General features: G+C 41.1%; 1 protein-coding gene across 3 annotated transcripts in view; it reads left to right on the forward strand.

Annotated features, from left to right (window-relative positions):
* Nucleotides 1-15,802, forward strand: part of slc41a2b (solute carrier family 41 member 2b) — a 78,439-nt gene that overhangs the window by 20,353 nt on the left and 42,284 nt on the right. For all 3 annotated transcript variants that reach the window (XM_047022537.1, XM_047022536.1, XM_047022538.1), the window contains 3 exons: nt 187-333; nt 1,361-1,508; nt 1,857-1,936. In XM_047022537.1, the coding sequence (XP_046878493.1) occupies nt 187-333; nt 1,361-1,508; nt 1,857-1,936 (375 nt within the window). The remainder of the gene's footprint in view (nt 1-186; nt 334-1,360; nt 1,509-1,856; nt 1,937-15,802) is intronic.

Genomic DNA, 15,802 nt, shown 5'->3' on the forward strand with positions numbered 1-15,802 from the left:
GTGTGTGTTGAAGGGTCACAAACAAACTTGTTGCGAGGACTTACACAGTGGTCTTGTCAAAAAGATTGTGTGCTGAAGACGCGCACACACACACACAAAAAAAAAACACCTGTCGAAGATTCCCATGATACCGCCTCCTGTGATTTACCTAATTCTTCCGAACTCCTCCCCCCTGCGGCACCGCAGGTTTCATCATGGTGGGTGTGATCGTCGGCTCCAAGAAGACTGGCATCAACCCCGACAACGTGGCCACGCCCATCGCTGCCAGCTTTGGTGACCTCATCACGCTGGCTATCCTAGCCTGGATCAGCCAGGGCCTCTATAACTGCCTTGGTATATTACCGTTCATATGTGGAGATACAATATGGCATCACAGATGCAGTTCAGAGATTGTGTAGTTTGAATGACACTTGATACCTGAGAATATTTTGCACTGAGATTACCGGTAGGTGCTTTTTGTATCTTGAAATTAGGGATAGTTTGTTGCCACTAGAGGTCAGTGTTGTTGAGTTATTCTCTTTAACTATGTCAGTGAATATTGCCTCTTCTTTTTCTTTGTCTTCCCCCCCTCTTTTTGTTTCCCACACAAACACCTTGGTATTGATTTACTTCACACCTCACCCAATCCTGCTAGTTTAAGCATACAGACAAAAAATTGCCAACCAATGTTGATGGTCCATTTGTGTGAAATAAGCTCAGGCCCCAAAAACAGTCTCAGCTCAAATGAACTGGCACAGAAGAGCTGTGAGCTCATCTAACGGAGCAGTTTCAATATTGTGCTGACCGGCCACTACACTGTCACAGCCTGGCATTTCCAGCTGCCTGGGGACAAGTGTTGTTGTTGTCCAGTCCATGCCCTGTCCAAACAGTCAAGTCTAAATGGAGAAATGTCGATTTTACTCACAGCTAAACTAATCACAGCCTGATGGTCAACACAGATACCTGGGGAGTGATCTCAAAGCTGCAGTTAACATTGTCTAACATTCTCTTTTTTTAAGTTAGTCGTGGTGAATAAGGCGACAGCGGCGTTTAGAACATAACGACAAAACCTCAAACCGAAGCCTTGGTTTTACCCAAGGGTTTTCAACAATGCGCGGGAGCATTGAAAATTAGCTTGAATGTGTGTTTCCCGCACCTTGGAGGTACAGGCACCTTAACATGTCGTAGAAATAGCTGAGTCCAGGTGAAGAGAAAGTGGGGTGGCTGTTCTTTGTAATTTTTTTTTAATAATTATTTTCACTTCCACTTAAAGGACATTATTTTGTACATCTACATTGCTGGCTGCCTAAATGAAATATTTCCTGGCTACAATGTCAAATTATTATATATTGTTTCTCTCTCCCTTCATCCATTTCTCCAGAATCGTACCCGTACGTGTCATCCCTGGTCTGTGCCTTCTTTCTGTCTCTGACCCCAGTGTGGATGGTCATTTCCTCCAAACACCCGGCCAGCCGAACGCTGCTCTACTCCGGCTGGGAGCCCGTCATAACGGCTATGGTCATCAGCAGGTGTGTGTTGTACATATTGTGTGCATATGTGCTACAATGCAAAAGAAACAGCAGTGATTCTGTATGTATGACTCATAATGCAATACTTGTCTCTTTGTATGACTCAATGAGCATTTTTTAGTCATTTAGCAGTCATTTAGTCATTTAGCAGACGCATTTGGAGTACCTACGCAGACACACAAACATACACACACTTAATATTCCCCAGTCTGAGCCTGAACTAAAACCTACATGCACATGAATCTACACATACAGACATGTGTCAATGCACACACACATACCATAATCACCACCTCCTTTCAAGCGATAGCAGTTTCAAACCAGACTGGGTGTTGTGTGTTTTGGCAGTATTGGAGGGCTCATTCTGGACAAAACCGTGTCAGACCCAAACCTGGCGGGGATCGTGGTGTACACACCTGTCATAAACGGTAAGTCATCAAATATGCTCTGTTGGCCTGACGATGGCCAACATCACAGTTAACTTGATGACAACAAATCCGAAACCAATGAGCCAGTGCAGAGGAGATAGTGACAGTGATGAGAATGACTTGGGCGGGCAGGAAGCCTAACACACAAATCGATTTATCTACATGCACGCTGGCGTCCAGACAACCGCAGATAAGCTTTTAGAGCGGTAACAACAAGGGATACAACTCTGTCTCTAATGGGTGTTTTAGCTGCTAACGCCAAACAGCTGTGGGATTTAGGGTGTGTGTGTGGTGTGTGTGATGATTGGCTGAGAAACTGAGCTTTCGCCAGTGCTTGGACAGAGTCTTGGTTTATAGTGAGGAGGAGGAGATGACGAGACAGCCTCCTTTTAGTTCTGGAGATGGAACTGACTCCTTTCCAGCACAGGCAGAACAAAGCATAAAGTATGGATGAGGGGAGACGAGAGCTGAGTAAGAAGACATGACACATGGTGAAGGAAGGCCTTGTGCAGAAGGAGAGAGACGATTAGGGGAGGCAGGTAGACACGTCATCTGGGCAGAGCAATCCAGATGAAAGGGGTTGGGGGGGACGTTGTTCTCTCTGTACCCCCGTAGCCGTGCCCCATAACCTGCTCAGGCCTAGTGACCTACATTGCTGCATCCCCCCTCCCCCAAACACTCCACACACAGATGCAAATATACCCTCAGATCTACTGAGGTGTAACCAACCATCTCCTCTTTCGAAGATGCAGGAGAGAGGGCCTGTTGGGTAAGGGGGAGCTTTGGAGGTCAAATGAGGGGATAAAGGGAAATGTGTTGATTTATTTGTTCCAGTATGTCTGTCTTGGCTCCACCACATACCTAGCCATAGGGCCCAGAGCAGGAAGATGTTAAATGTTAGGGGAAAGACAGAGAGGACAGAGATTGGATTAAGTGGACATGGCCCTGAGGGCGGGGGTCTGTCCTTATTTTTCACCACCTAATCAGGATGACTAGCATAGAGGGATGCAAAAGTGCACCCCAATCAGTGAGAATTATACAGTCTACACAACCTTCACCGGACTGACCAAGTTCAGATTCAACACATAAAAGTTAGTTCAACATGGTTCCTAAGTCTAAGTCCTGCCTAAAATTGTATGCCATAGTATGATGCTTTCTTAATTTGAACCTAAATCCTCTCTCTTCATGTTCACCCCTTTGCTCTGTGCCATGTCGCTCTCTCTTCTCAAAGCCTCTCCTTTCCTTCTGTCTCTCTGGCTGCTGTAGACTCATATTCTGCCCACCTGGAAGCACTGAGTGTACTTTCGTCATGAGCAAAACCGAGTCTAGACTACTCTTTGTCACTGACTGCTGTGGGTAAAATAATGAATGCTTGTGTGTGTATTTCATGAGGATGAGTAGAGGCTATCCAAGTGAAAAAAATAAAATATTTACAAAGCATAAGTACAAACATACTTACATATATTTAAGTTGTGATTAATTATGTGAATCTACAAAATCTGTACTCTAAGTACAGTTCCAATTGTGTTGAAAAAATATATATATTAGGGATGCACCGAATCCAGATTTTTTTTATCCAAATACCGAATCCTACTCCCATCCTCAGTCCATTAATACAGTAACACATTAATGAAGTAAACAATGTCCACTGCAGTGTATTATTATTGTTTTTACTGTAAAAAAAAAAGAATAGACAACATTATGCCAGAAAGACAAGTGGGAAAAACTATTTTGACAATATGCCTATGTTTACCTTATCTCTAGATCCAATCAATGTCCAATATATTCGCCTTTTAGATATTATATATATTTTGATATTTTGACATGTTTCAAATGCAAATGTTTTAACAGTGGAGATGTTGTGTATTGTTTAGGGTCCTTGCCACCACGAGACCAATTGGCATTGCAAATTGAACATTGACTGAAAGTACTGCCAAACAACACTTTTTATGCACACAAGTTCCATTTTAACTTTCTCTTAGCCTACTGCTTTGAACGGTCCACCTACGTAAACACCTTGCCGTAATCAACGGCGGCGTCATTGTCGACCAGCGTAGCGCAAGCGTATGGGTTCGGGTTTGGTGGAAAAAAATTCTAAGGTTCGGCTGAAATCGAATCCTGGAATCGGTGAATCCATAATAAATATGATAAAAATGTATCAAAGCTGGTGTAGGCAAGTTTTGCAAAGCTAGCTCTTTTAGCTTCTATTCCAAATGATTCAAACCAAAATATCCCACCCCCTCCCTTCAAAGCCATTCCCACAAAACACATGAACTGACTGCAGAATTGCCAGGAGACTAGTCTAATTTAGGAAAATTAGACTAGTTTGAAAAATTTTGATACCGATACCTTTAATTTGATATGATTCCTTTACAATACTTTTTTTGATACTTAATATTGGGAAAATCTATCAGGATTCGCAGAAGGCTACTTTTCAATTTCATTAACATATTTTTACATGTAAACATTTATGAATGTTTTCATTCAATTATGACGCTTTTATCCAAAGTGACTTCCAAAAGAGCTTTACAAAAGTGCATAGGTCACTGATCATAACAACGAGATAGCCCCAAACATTGCGGGTAGCCAAAACATGAAGCGTACACTGAATACTAAATAAGTCCCAAAGGGAAGAACCATAAGATCATGTGGTTGAACAAGTTACAATAACATTTAACAACATTAACCTAAAAGTGCAAGGGTGTACCTGTGGAAAAAAAGCAAGCAGCAAAAATATATTACACAAGTACAGTAGTTTTAAGTCAGTTACAACTAACCAACAAGAGCAACAAGTCTCTCAATAAGAGTCCTTGTGATCCTGGAAGAAACATCAGGTCCAGCCAATCATTCTTAAGTACTCCCGGAACAAGTGCGTCTTGAGCCTTTTCTTGAAGGTGGGGAGTCTGTGTCTCTGATGGAGGTGGGGAGTTGATTCCACCTTTGGGGGGCCAGACAGGAGAAGAGCTTGTGTTGGGACTGGTCGCTCTTGAGCTGTGGGACCACCAGACGGTTGTCAGAAGAAGACCGAAGGTGGCGGGTGGGGGTGTAGGGCTGGAGCATAGACTTGATGTAGTCGGGTGCATTCCCGTTCACCGCTCGGAAGGTCAGTACCAGGGTCCTGATACAGGCCGTGATGGGAAGCCAGTGGAAGGAGATGAGGCGCATGGAAGTAACATGGGAGTGTCTGGGTAGATTGAAGGCCAGACAGGCTGCCGCGTTCTGAATCCTCTGGAGAGGGCGCATGCTGGGTGACCGGCAAGCAGCGAGTTGCTGTAGTCCAACTTGGAGAGGACAAGTGCTTGAACTAGCAGCTGGGTGGAATGCTCAGACAGGTATCTCCTGATCTTCCGGATGTTGTAGAGGGTGAATCTACATGACCGGGAGACCGCAGCAATGTGGGCTGTGAGGGAGAGCTGGTCACCCCGAGGGTCCTGGCAGAGAATGAGGGAGTCACCGTCGCAGATCCCTGGGTGATTGAGAGATCGTGGGAGATGGGGGGGTTTGGCCGGGATGATGAGGAGTTCTGTTTTGGCGAGGTTCAGCTCGAGGTGCTGCTTGGTCATCCAGGCGGAGATCAGAATCAGAATGGGATTTTTTCGCCATGAAAGTTTGCACAGACAAGGAATTTGCTTTGGCACGAAGGTGCATACAATAAACTGAAATTATAAATTATAAATTTGTATTCATAAAAATATGAACACAATTTTTTCATATGTGGACTATCTATACTAAGGGTACATAAACTAGCAGTACTAAGTAGAATTAGAATTAAATAAAATGTACAATAAAATATAATTTGCCGTGCAGAATGCAGTTTGTTTTAAGCAAAAAGTCATTAGAGTCAGTGTGGACCCTTGGCCTTGTTGAAGAGGCCAACAGCGGAATGGAAGAAACTATTTTTGTGGCACGAGAATCAATGTGAAGACTTAAATGTGATTAGTGTTTTTTTTTTTTTTTTACATATTTGATGATTGTAAGTAACCAATATCATTGCAGTAACTTGAACTTCTCAGTCGTAGCTACACTACAGTAAGCTAAGCTTATATTCCAGTTCACTGTAAGGCCTCATTTTTAAGTGAAGGTATCCCCCAAAACAACCTAAATAAAGTGAAACATATAAAAAAAAACTGGTTAACAAATTTGGAAATATATTTTTCACACAACAATTTTTGACATTCCCCTCAACCACTTCATCTTGGCGCCTAGCCAGCAGCCACTGGTACTAGTAAAGCTACGAGGTATGCTAATAAAGGGGGAACATTACTAACTGACAGTACTTAAATCAGGCTTGGTTCAAAAACAAAAGTTGGCACATAAAGTTAATCTGCTGGCTAGCAAATTTTTTGTGCAAATCTGTTTTTTCAATATTGCTTGAAGACGACCCAGCAGCACTGGTGATAAATGAAGAAGTGTTGTGAAAGACAGTGTAGTTCTCCAGTTTTAAGTTAAAGTAATTGCGTTACATTTGACCGTATTGCCATAGAATTTTTAAAAGTAGAACCAGACTTTAGAACGCATCTTGGTTCCACGAAGCACACTGAAGTTTCACGCTCCGCGTTCAATTCCGAGGCAGTCAGTCACGTTGCAACCCAGTCTCATCCCAACTCGTCAAATATTTACGCTTGGGCAGACCACCCTGGCATCACTACACTGACTATACTGGGTCTTTTTTGACGGGTTGCACATTGACTTCCACGTTAATAAGTTCGGCTTTTCCCGTCAAATTCTGAAAAACGGCGTTGTATTTTGACGCATTAGGTCTCCAATATATTTTGAGTAGCTGCTTTCGGATTTTTACGAAACGTCATCAAAATAAGTCGGGTGATTTCGTAAAAACTGTCCAATGTCCTTAATACATGTTTGTTTTGTTATATCCAAGAAAATTTTATTTTATTTTCATTAACTTGTTTCATTGTCCAATAAACTTTGGTAACATTTAGTCATTTAGCAGACACTCTTATCCAGAGCGACTTGGTGATACTTTTATTGGAGTGTGCTTGCCTTCGGCGAGCACAAACCATTGTTATCTCACATATATATTATTATTATTGTTTATTTTTTGCGCCCCTAAGGCTCAGTCAATATTTGGACTACATAGACAACGTCGATGTCAAAAGGTTCGTCTTGGTCGCGATTGTGTTGGTTCTATTGGGATTTATGTTCCGTTGCACGGTTGAGGTTTTAATTAAGTTTTTGTGGTAAAAGTGAAGCTTACGGTGGCTAACTTGCTAGCCACAGTCACTGACGCTACTGACGTCACTAACGTCACGAAATATCGCCTGACTACCTCTAGCAGAACATTAGTTTAGCAGCTCGTTAACTTCTGGGAGATAGCTAGGCTAACTGCTTTACTGCAAGGGAGGAGCAGAAACGCCACATGCAAATAAGCCCGGGTGATAACTATTTACTCATTTTACTTTGAGATACTTTTACTTTGTGATATGAAACACAATTGTGAAGTGTAATGTACAATATAAGCTGATATAAGGAAGTAGTTACGTCTACTTTCGGAAACAGTAGTCTACTATTTCACTGAAGCATTAGCATCATGACATTAGCCTCTTGCCCGGGCAACACATACTACAGCGGTCTATGATGCATCTGTTTTCAATCGTTAAAATAAACATTCTTCTCCAATACATTTTCGTTATAGGATTTATTATGACATTATATTACAAGTAAACGATTTTTGGGTGAAACTATCATTACCTGTGGTTTCAAACTAGTTTAGCTCACTGCAACACTGTACAGTAGCCTAGTAGGCTACTTACAAAACAGCGTTAGCGGCTAGATAAAGACTACTAACAGAACAGCGCTAGCGGCTAGGTAAAGACTACTAACAGAACAGTGCTAGCGGCTAGGTAGCCTAGTAGGCTACTGTAGCTAACAAAAACATATCCACAGCTGTTTACAGTACTGTAGAAAGTCAAACGGCGGCACACGTTTTTGGTGAAACTATCTGACTAGTGACTACTAACCTGAACTCCATTGCCACAGCCTAAACTTTGTCAATCTGTTCATGAAAATAATTCATTTCAGCCTAGACCGTACAATGGAAGTAACGTTAAATCGAATTCAACCAACGCAATCGCTACCAAGACAGTCTAGTAGTAGTTGTAGCCTACAATCTACCGGGGCAGCTTCTCCACACAGCAGGGCTATATCGCATTTTGCCTTGTTACTGACAATGATCGCTACCACTGACATTCTTATGAATGAGTGATTTTCCCCTAATAAATGTCAAGCTTATTTACGTTTTTTGGGGCATATTTTCAGGTAGCAGATGATACTATTTGAATCGCGATTCCATCTGAGATAGCTAGCTACTGCTGGTAACGTTGTTGTTAAAATAAATTTCAAAGGGGGTTCTGTATTAATGCAATATGAATAGGCTAAATGCCTGAAAATATCACGAGAATGGAAAAACTTACAATGACGTTTAAGTCATAGAGATTAGGTCAATTTTTACACCGGTCTGCCAAATGTATTCGTTTTGATTCAACTATGAGGTTGCTGATCACCATTCCCTCTTGCAGGGGAAATGAGAAGACAACTATTTAATTCTACTCTTCACTCTTAGTATTTTGAGTTGTAAATGAGCAGAAAAAATATGCTTTTAAATCTATGTAATCTTTATAAATAATAAGTAGGCTATGCATTTTAATATAAAATATACAGAAATGTAATTTAAATACAGACCCCTGCAACCAACACAAATAAGCAAGCACACCCTACAATTTCCCCAGAAATTGTACCATCTCTAGTTAACATTGATTTGCGTGGTTAGACTCACTTATGTAAGCCTACAAGCCACCGTCTGATCCTTTGCTTGGTGGACGTAAAAGTAGACTACCTATGAAGAGAAGACTTAGATTAAAAGCTAGGCCACTACAAGCGGATGTCAATAAAAAAAAAAATATCCTACTAACACTACATTGCATACAGTGTTAAATGATGGACTCCTTGTGGCTGAATATGAACAATCTGTACTGGGAGTGTGGAGCGATGACGCTTATTTACCTGGGAACACTTTCACATTGTACAGCTTGGATAGCCATCTAACTAGACAACATTCACTATAAGGGTGAACACTCAAATTATCCAACTGCAGACCATATCATTACACATATCAAAACAGAATGAACACAACAATAGAACTCCGAACAATGCTTATCTAACCAGTGTTGGTGGGTACAAAGTAACGCGTTACTGTAATCAGTTTACATTTGTCTTTAATGCAGTAATGTAACGCATTATTGTTGATAACTTCAGTAATCGCATTACAGTTACTAATACAAAAATGTATTGCGTTACTTGCATTAATGTGATCTGCATATTGGGAGGAGAAAAAAACAACAAATCAAACCTCCCTTTACAGTACGTTTGTTTGCGTAACAATCGTCACTTGACTTATCCCCAGAGTTCAAGAGGCGAAACAAGAATGGCAGAGCCATTAGGACGTCTTTTGAGGGATGGGGGTATGCACATTCATTCGTATTAGTTGCGCGAAAGGACAAAAACGTAAATGTACATTTTGCCCAGGCCAAAAACACCTCTCCACCGCCGCGAACACAACCTCTAATCTGTCAAAGCATCTTCAACGGCAACATCCTAACTCAAGACTAGCAGCCAAAAATCCCCAGACCCTGAGTGACAGAACGGAAAAGGGTGTTTTGTCCCTCGGGAGTTGCCGTAAGCATGATGCTGACAAAAGCATTATGTGAAATCAGTGAGGGCTGCTCGAATGGCAATGTCAGAACCTGTTTAAGGAGAGCCTTGCCACTCCCTATTAAGCCCCATTGTACCGAATTTGGCTGCAGTTCCACCAGGGTTCCACTGGGGGTGATCGCGAGTGCATGTTGAATGGGAGTCTATAGAGCTAAATGGCTAAATTTGTCTCTTTCGCCTGATTGTCGTTGAGAAATCTCCAATTTGATTGTTCAACCAGGATTATAGGTCGAAAGTTGAATGAACGAGTACTTATGTCCTTTTGATTTCCTACAGGGTGAGTCGTTGTTGCACATAACACGCTAGCATTCTGCTAATAAATGCTGATTGGTTAGAGAAGGACTGATATGACCAGAGCTCCCGCTTGATGGCATCCGAAGCGGAATCAGAATGTCAGAGCATTAGCAACATTAGCAACAACATTAGCAAGCCAAAACTCTTTCTAGCATGTGTATTGACAGGGAGAGCCTAACCTGTCAGCTGTGTTTTCGATGTCTTGAGAGAAAAAATGAAGTGACCAGGGCTTGCCGAAAAGCAGTAGCTCTGGTCGTACAATGTGTATGACGTCAATAACATTTTCAAAGGCTTTTTAGAACAGAAAGGCAACTCCACTTTCGAATTCAGAATTTAAATTACTAGACAAAAAATGGTATCCTGAGGAAAGTGGATTTTGAGGGGTATAGCTTCATAGACCTCCATTCATTCTGCACGCGCTCGTTAGCGCCCTCACATGGAACTGCAACCAGTTCAGAACGCGGAAGTTTCCCGAGAGTGGCAGTTCTCCCTATATTAGACATTCTCTGGCGATGTCAAGAAGAGAAGTAGGAAAATACAAGTTGTGCAAATAGACCGTGTCCGTGTCTTATTGTCCACACGACCATATAAAATTATATCTAAAACGAACCTACAAAGAGCTCGGTTACACTACCGAAACTGAATTATCCAATGTGTTTAGCGGTGCTAGCTAACGTTAGTTTGCTAGCTGTATATAACATTTCACTGGGTCTTGCTGTTTGATTTACTGAAATTATTATGAAATGTTATGTTCTACTAGCCATTTGCCTACTTTAGCAAGTCACTGTATTTCCAAGCCCTGCTAGTGTAACTGAGACGACACAGTAAACAATTCCTCTTTTAAGTAATAAGCCACTGATCAAGTGTTGAGTATTAAATTAGCTGCACGGTCTGTAGAGATCTTGGGACGAAGCCACTTTTTTGTTCAAAAACCGGGCTATAAGCCGATTCGAAATACAAGCCGTACAACCACAAGAAAAACTGTAAAATAGGGGTACAGGCCGCGGCTTTGTTTCCGAAAAAATACAGTATACAAGTTTTTAAAGGAATTGAATGGGGCTTTATACAATGTGCGCTACACTTAAGTCAAACCATCCTTTATCAAGGTGATCTCCATCCACCATACCTCATCAGACAGCTACATTTTTAACCACTTTAATTACAAGATGGAGGAAAACTTTGTGTAGATGTAATATCCACAAATCTCTAGGCAATGTAGAATACAAGACAGATTCGGAATATATTTTGATTAAAAGTTAAGACCATTCTAATGATTAGTGGAACATTTAGAAAAAACAGAATTCCCCTCCTCCAAAAGTAGCTAGCGCTATGGCTGGATACTCCTCTCCATAACTAAAAAACTTTTGACTTTCTTCCACACCGAATTGGCCAAACAAGGCCAAACATTTAGCTTAAAGTATACATAATCTACTAGTTCATGTTGTTTTTGCAAGTTTCACATAAATCTGCTCAAATCAAGGCTTAACAATGCTACTACTGTCATAGCTTCCTGTAACTAATGGCCAAACCGGTCACATCATTCTTTCCTGGAATAACTCAAATTACTGCTACAAACAAATTCTTCGTAAGAAAAAAGTTTAGCCTTTTATTGACAGTATTGACAACACATATTAAGAAACTTGCCTTTACTCCTAATATCGTCTCCGATTTCAATTCGAAGCGGTAAATCTAACACTGTAGGCAAAGGCAAAACAATGGCTGCCGTTCCTGACGATTCTTTTTTTTTTCACTGCCAGTAACCCCTTAACCAATGATATGTGCTTTGAGCTTAAGTTGTCATAAGTATCTGGATGTTTTCAGAAATAAAATCGGTGATAGGACCGCAAAGATATTAAGGCGGGAGCCATGGCAATTTTCTTTCCCATATTTGAATGGTTAACCCTTTCCTGCCTAAGCCAAAATTCTGAACATTCCATATGCAGTTTAAATATGATATTCATATGCATAATCATATTTTATGAATTTTCATGCGAAGACAAATTAATTAATACATTAAACACTCAGTGTGCAGGTATTTCTGTTCGGATATCTGCAATTGATTTAGTTAGTGTTGCTGTTGTTGCTAAATTCAATACATTCTAGGGGGAGGAGCTTCAGCTCCTTCAAGCGACATGCCCCCCCAGTCTCAAGCAGAGAAGACTGCTGATTTTCTCACGATTTCAAAGCCTAATTTAGCATACTTGTCTGTGGGGTTTTTTCATTTGAATTTGGATGGGGTAGTAAACAACACATTCTTCTGTGGTGTGATGAACTTAAAACTAATTTTCAATTGTATTTTATCGTTTGCACTATCTGTATTTTTAGGTTAGATTGTAAATTAGGGCTACTTATATATATATATTTTTTTTTTATTCCCCTTAGTATTAGCTAGACTTTGCTCCTTTTGTATAGTTAGTCCACATATTTAAGTTTCAATATTCCTATATGTTTAATGTATGCACCTCCCTGTCAAAGTAAATTCCTTGTTTGTGCAAACATTCATGGCGAATAAAATCCCTTCTGATTCTGAATTCCACTTTACAGGATCTTTAACATTATTTTACATCATAATCATCAACATGGTTCCAATACAGAGGCAGCTCCAGAATATTTTCAGTGGAGGGGCATGGGGGAGCAGCCGTGAATTGGGGGGGCATCCAATTAAATAATTAATACAAAAGTAATGTCACCACTGAGATTTTAAATTCAATTAATGGGCATTATAGCAACACAAACATTTAGTTTCCTTAAATTGCATGATACCATATCAAACCATATTATTTTGTTAATTTCCATGCTTTTTTTCAACAGACTCACTACCTCATGTTTTGTACTTAGGTAACGTTAGGTTACACTCAACGTCACTAACCCTCTTCTACAATACCGAACCACTATGATGAGAAAATCAATGAATGCAGTACTTAACTACAATTGACTCAATATGTTACCCAGATAGCAGAGTACAGAGGACAAACGTTCTGCTCTCAATGTAATCACAACGGAGAGTTCCAAGCGTCAACAAATGCAAAACTGAATTTATTGCACATTTAGCATTGTGATAAAAAAAAACACAATTGTGAGATTTAATGTACAATACGATGTACGCTGATCGACCTAGCTTGGAATGCCCACGACAGACTGAGGTGGCTTTGTTTTAGTTTTACAGTGCTTAAGTGTGATGACATGGTTGCGTTTTGATGTTTTTGGTACATTGGGCTTCATATAAAATTTAAATGTTGAGTACTTGTATGTTGCAAGGCTTGCTATAAAAAATATATATGTACGTTCGTGCTCGGAAAAAGGCGCCTTTTTATATTCCCCTCAACTCCGCCATCTAGTGACTTTTTTGTGAACTGATCTGCACTATCTTCAATAACCAGCACATATTAGCTCTATATCAAATAGATTAAACAACAAATTTTGCCAATCCCAAATTTAAGTAGGCTACTGTGTGAAAGGTGTTATGGAGGGCATTTGGATTTTAATGAGTGACAGTGATCAGCTCGACGTGACCTTCACTGTCATGAAATGACAGTTTACGGCTAGCTAGCTTAGTCTGACTTACCCTAGCAGTTACATTTAGCTAGCAATTTAAGTCGACATAAAATCCTAAATGTCTTGCATTACGCTAACAGAATTACAATAATAGCTAATATTTATATTTTATTTAGCAAACTATATCAATATCATAGCTTTGTTATCTTAACCGTTAGACCAAGGGAAGAAAGTGCTACTTACAAAACTGACTCATGTAACATTCAAACTGGTTGTCTTGAAAATGAGCGCGGGTCCTAAGAAAAATCGACACTAATGCTGCAGAATGTTGTCGCCACAAAAGGCCAATTCAGCAGTAAAAACTGTGCTATCTGGGGAATGTGCGATTTAAATAATATTGTATAATTACAATTCATGTATCCTATATACACACACCATCAAAACCTACCTCAGTTTACGCTGTCCACAGAGTGTAACCTTTAGGGAAAGCGGGGATATATGGCTTCTGTCATGTTATGGCCAGGCAATTATTTCTTATTGAGATTGACATCATTCAGAGCCAATGAAAATAGGGGGGGCACCTGAGAACCAATCAGATTCTAGGGGGGGCACGTGCCACTCCGTGCCCCCCCATTGGCTCCGCCCCTGTTCCAATATGATGTGAAGAAGGTCAATATTGGTCTAAATACAAAATCCCGGGCTGATCCTAGCCTCAGCTGAAAAAACGAATAGAAAAGAGTTTTAGGAAATGTTAAGGGATGTTGATCCCATGTAGGGGCTAGGGCAGGGGTCTGCAACCTTCTCTATCAAAATAGCCATTTTAGCCCCTCTCCCACGAAATAAAATTTATCTGGAGCCGCAAAGCTTATTGACCCCTAAAATGAAGAAAACATTTGCCTATAGCCTATATGTAGGTAAGATATATAAAATAACTATAGTTTCTTGCATTTATTAAATTATATAACTACATAAAGAAAAAGGGTTACATTTTATTGGTGGTTTTACCTGTTATAATAAAGGGAAACAAACTAGCTGCCACAAAACTAGCAACAGTGAGTTTACGGACTTAATCCACTTCATGAAAGCACTGGCATGTTTGCTCTGATCAACTTTCAGCTGCAGTTCCGAAACCGCTCTTTTTCGTTCATCTCCAGCTTTGTACTTTACAGCAAATGCTGCGTGTTTGTTTTGGAAATGTCTTTCAGCATAATGCATCCGTCCACGCAGAATTAAACTCTATTTTCTTCCAAACCTTTCTGAAACGTTTCAGTCGAAAACTCAATATTAGCCACCTGCAGGTGCGAATACAGCAATAGACTTTGTAGGATGTGACGCATGGTTGTCAAAATATTAAAACGCTTTCAAAAATTATTTTATTGTCACAGTGTTGATATCCAATACAATAGGTGTTCCATTTGAAAGAAAAAGCTGCAGGGAGCCACTGCAGAGGGGTGAAAGAGCCGCATGCGGCTCCAGAGCCGCGGGTTGCCGACCCCTGGGCTAGGGTTAGGAAATAGAAAAACACAGTTTATCTAGCTCCCCTGTTATTCACTGTACCAAGCCAGGACTATGCCCCATGAAAGGAACTCTGAACCCTAACCCTAATTTTGGGCCATTATTTCAGAGGTCATTATTTCACAACAGGAGTCGAGACTGTTTTGATGTTACTCCCCTGATCAATACCTTTCCATTTATGTATTTGGTTTAGTCCTATGTCATCCCTGTTCCCGAAAAGCCAAGCCCAACAGGACATAATGACTACAGACCCGTCGCATAAAGCCTTTTTAGCGCCTGGTGCTAGCACACTTTAAAGCCATCACAGACTCTACCCGGGACCCCCTGTAGGGGGTCTACAGGTCTGTAGACGACACAGTCAACATGGCCCTCCACTTCACCCTCCCGCACCTGGACTTCCCAGCATCCTACGCCAGGATCCTGTTTGTGGACTTCAGCTCTGCCTTCAACACCATCATCCCCGCTCTGCTTCAGGACAAGCTCGTCCAGCTGAACGTGCCTGACTCCACCGTGGATCACAGACTTCCTGTCTGACAGGAAGCAGTGCGTTAAGCTGGGAACACACGTCTCTGACTCCCGGTCCATCAGCAGCGGATCCCCTCAGGGCTGTGTCCTTTCCCCTCTGCTCTTCTCCCTGTACACCAATAGCTGCACCTCCAGTCATCAGTCTGTCAAACTTCTGAAGTTTGCGGATGACACCACCCTCATTGGGGGGGGATGAGTCTGACTATAGGTGGGAAGCTGGGGTCTCATTTATAAAGCTTGCGTACGCACAAAACGGGGCTGAAAATGTGCGTCAACACTTTCCACGCAAAGGTTGTGATTTATAAAAAA

This window comes from Hypomesus transpacificus, chromosome 7 (assembly GCF_021917145.1).
Source record: "Hypomesus transpacificus isolate Combined female chromosome 7, fHypTra1, whole genome shotgun sequence".
NCBI classification, from domain to species: Eukaryota; Metazoa; Chordata; class Actinopteri; order Osmeriformes; family Osmeridae; genus Hypomesus; species Hypomesus transpacificus.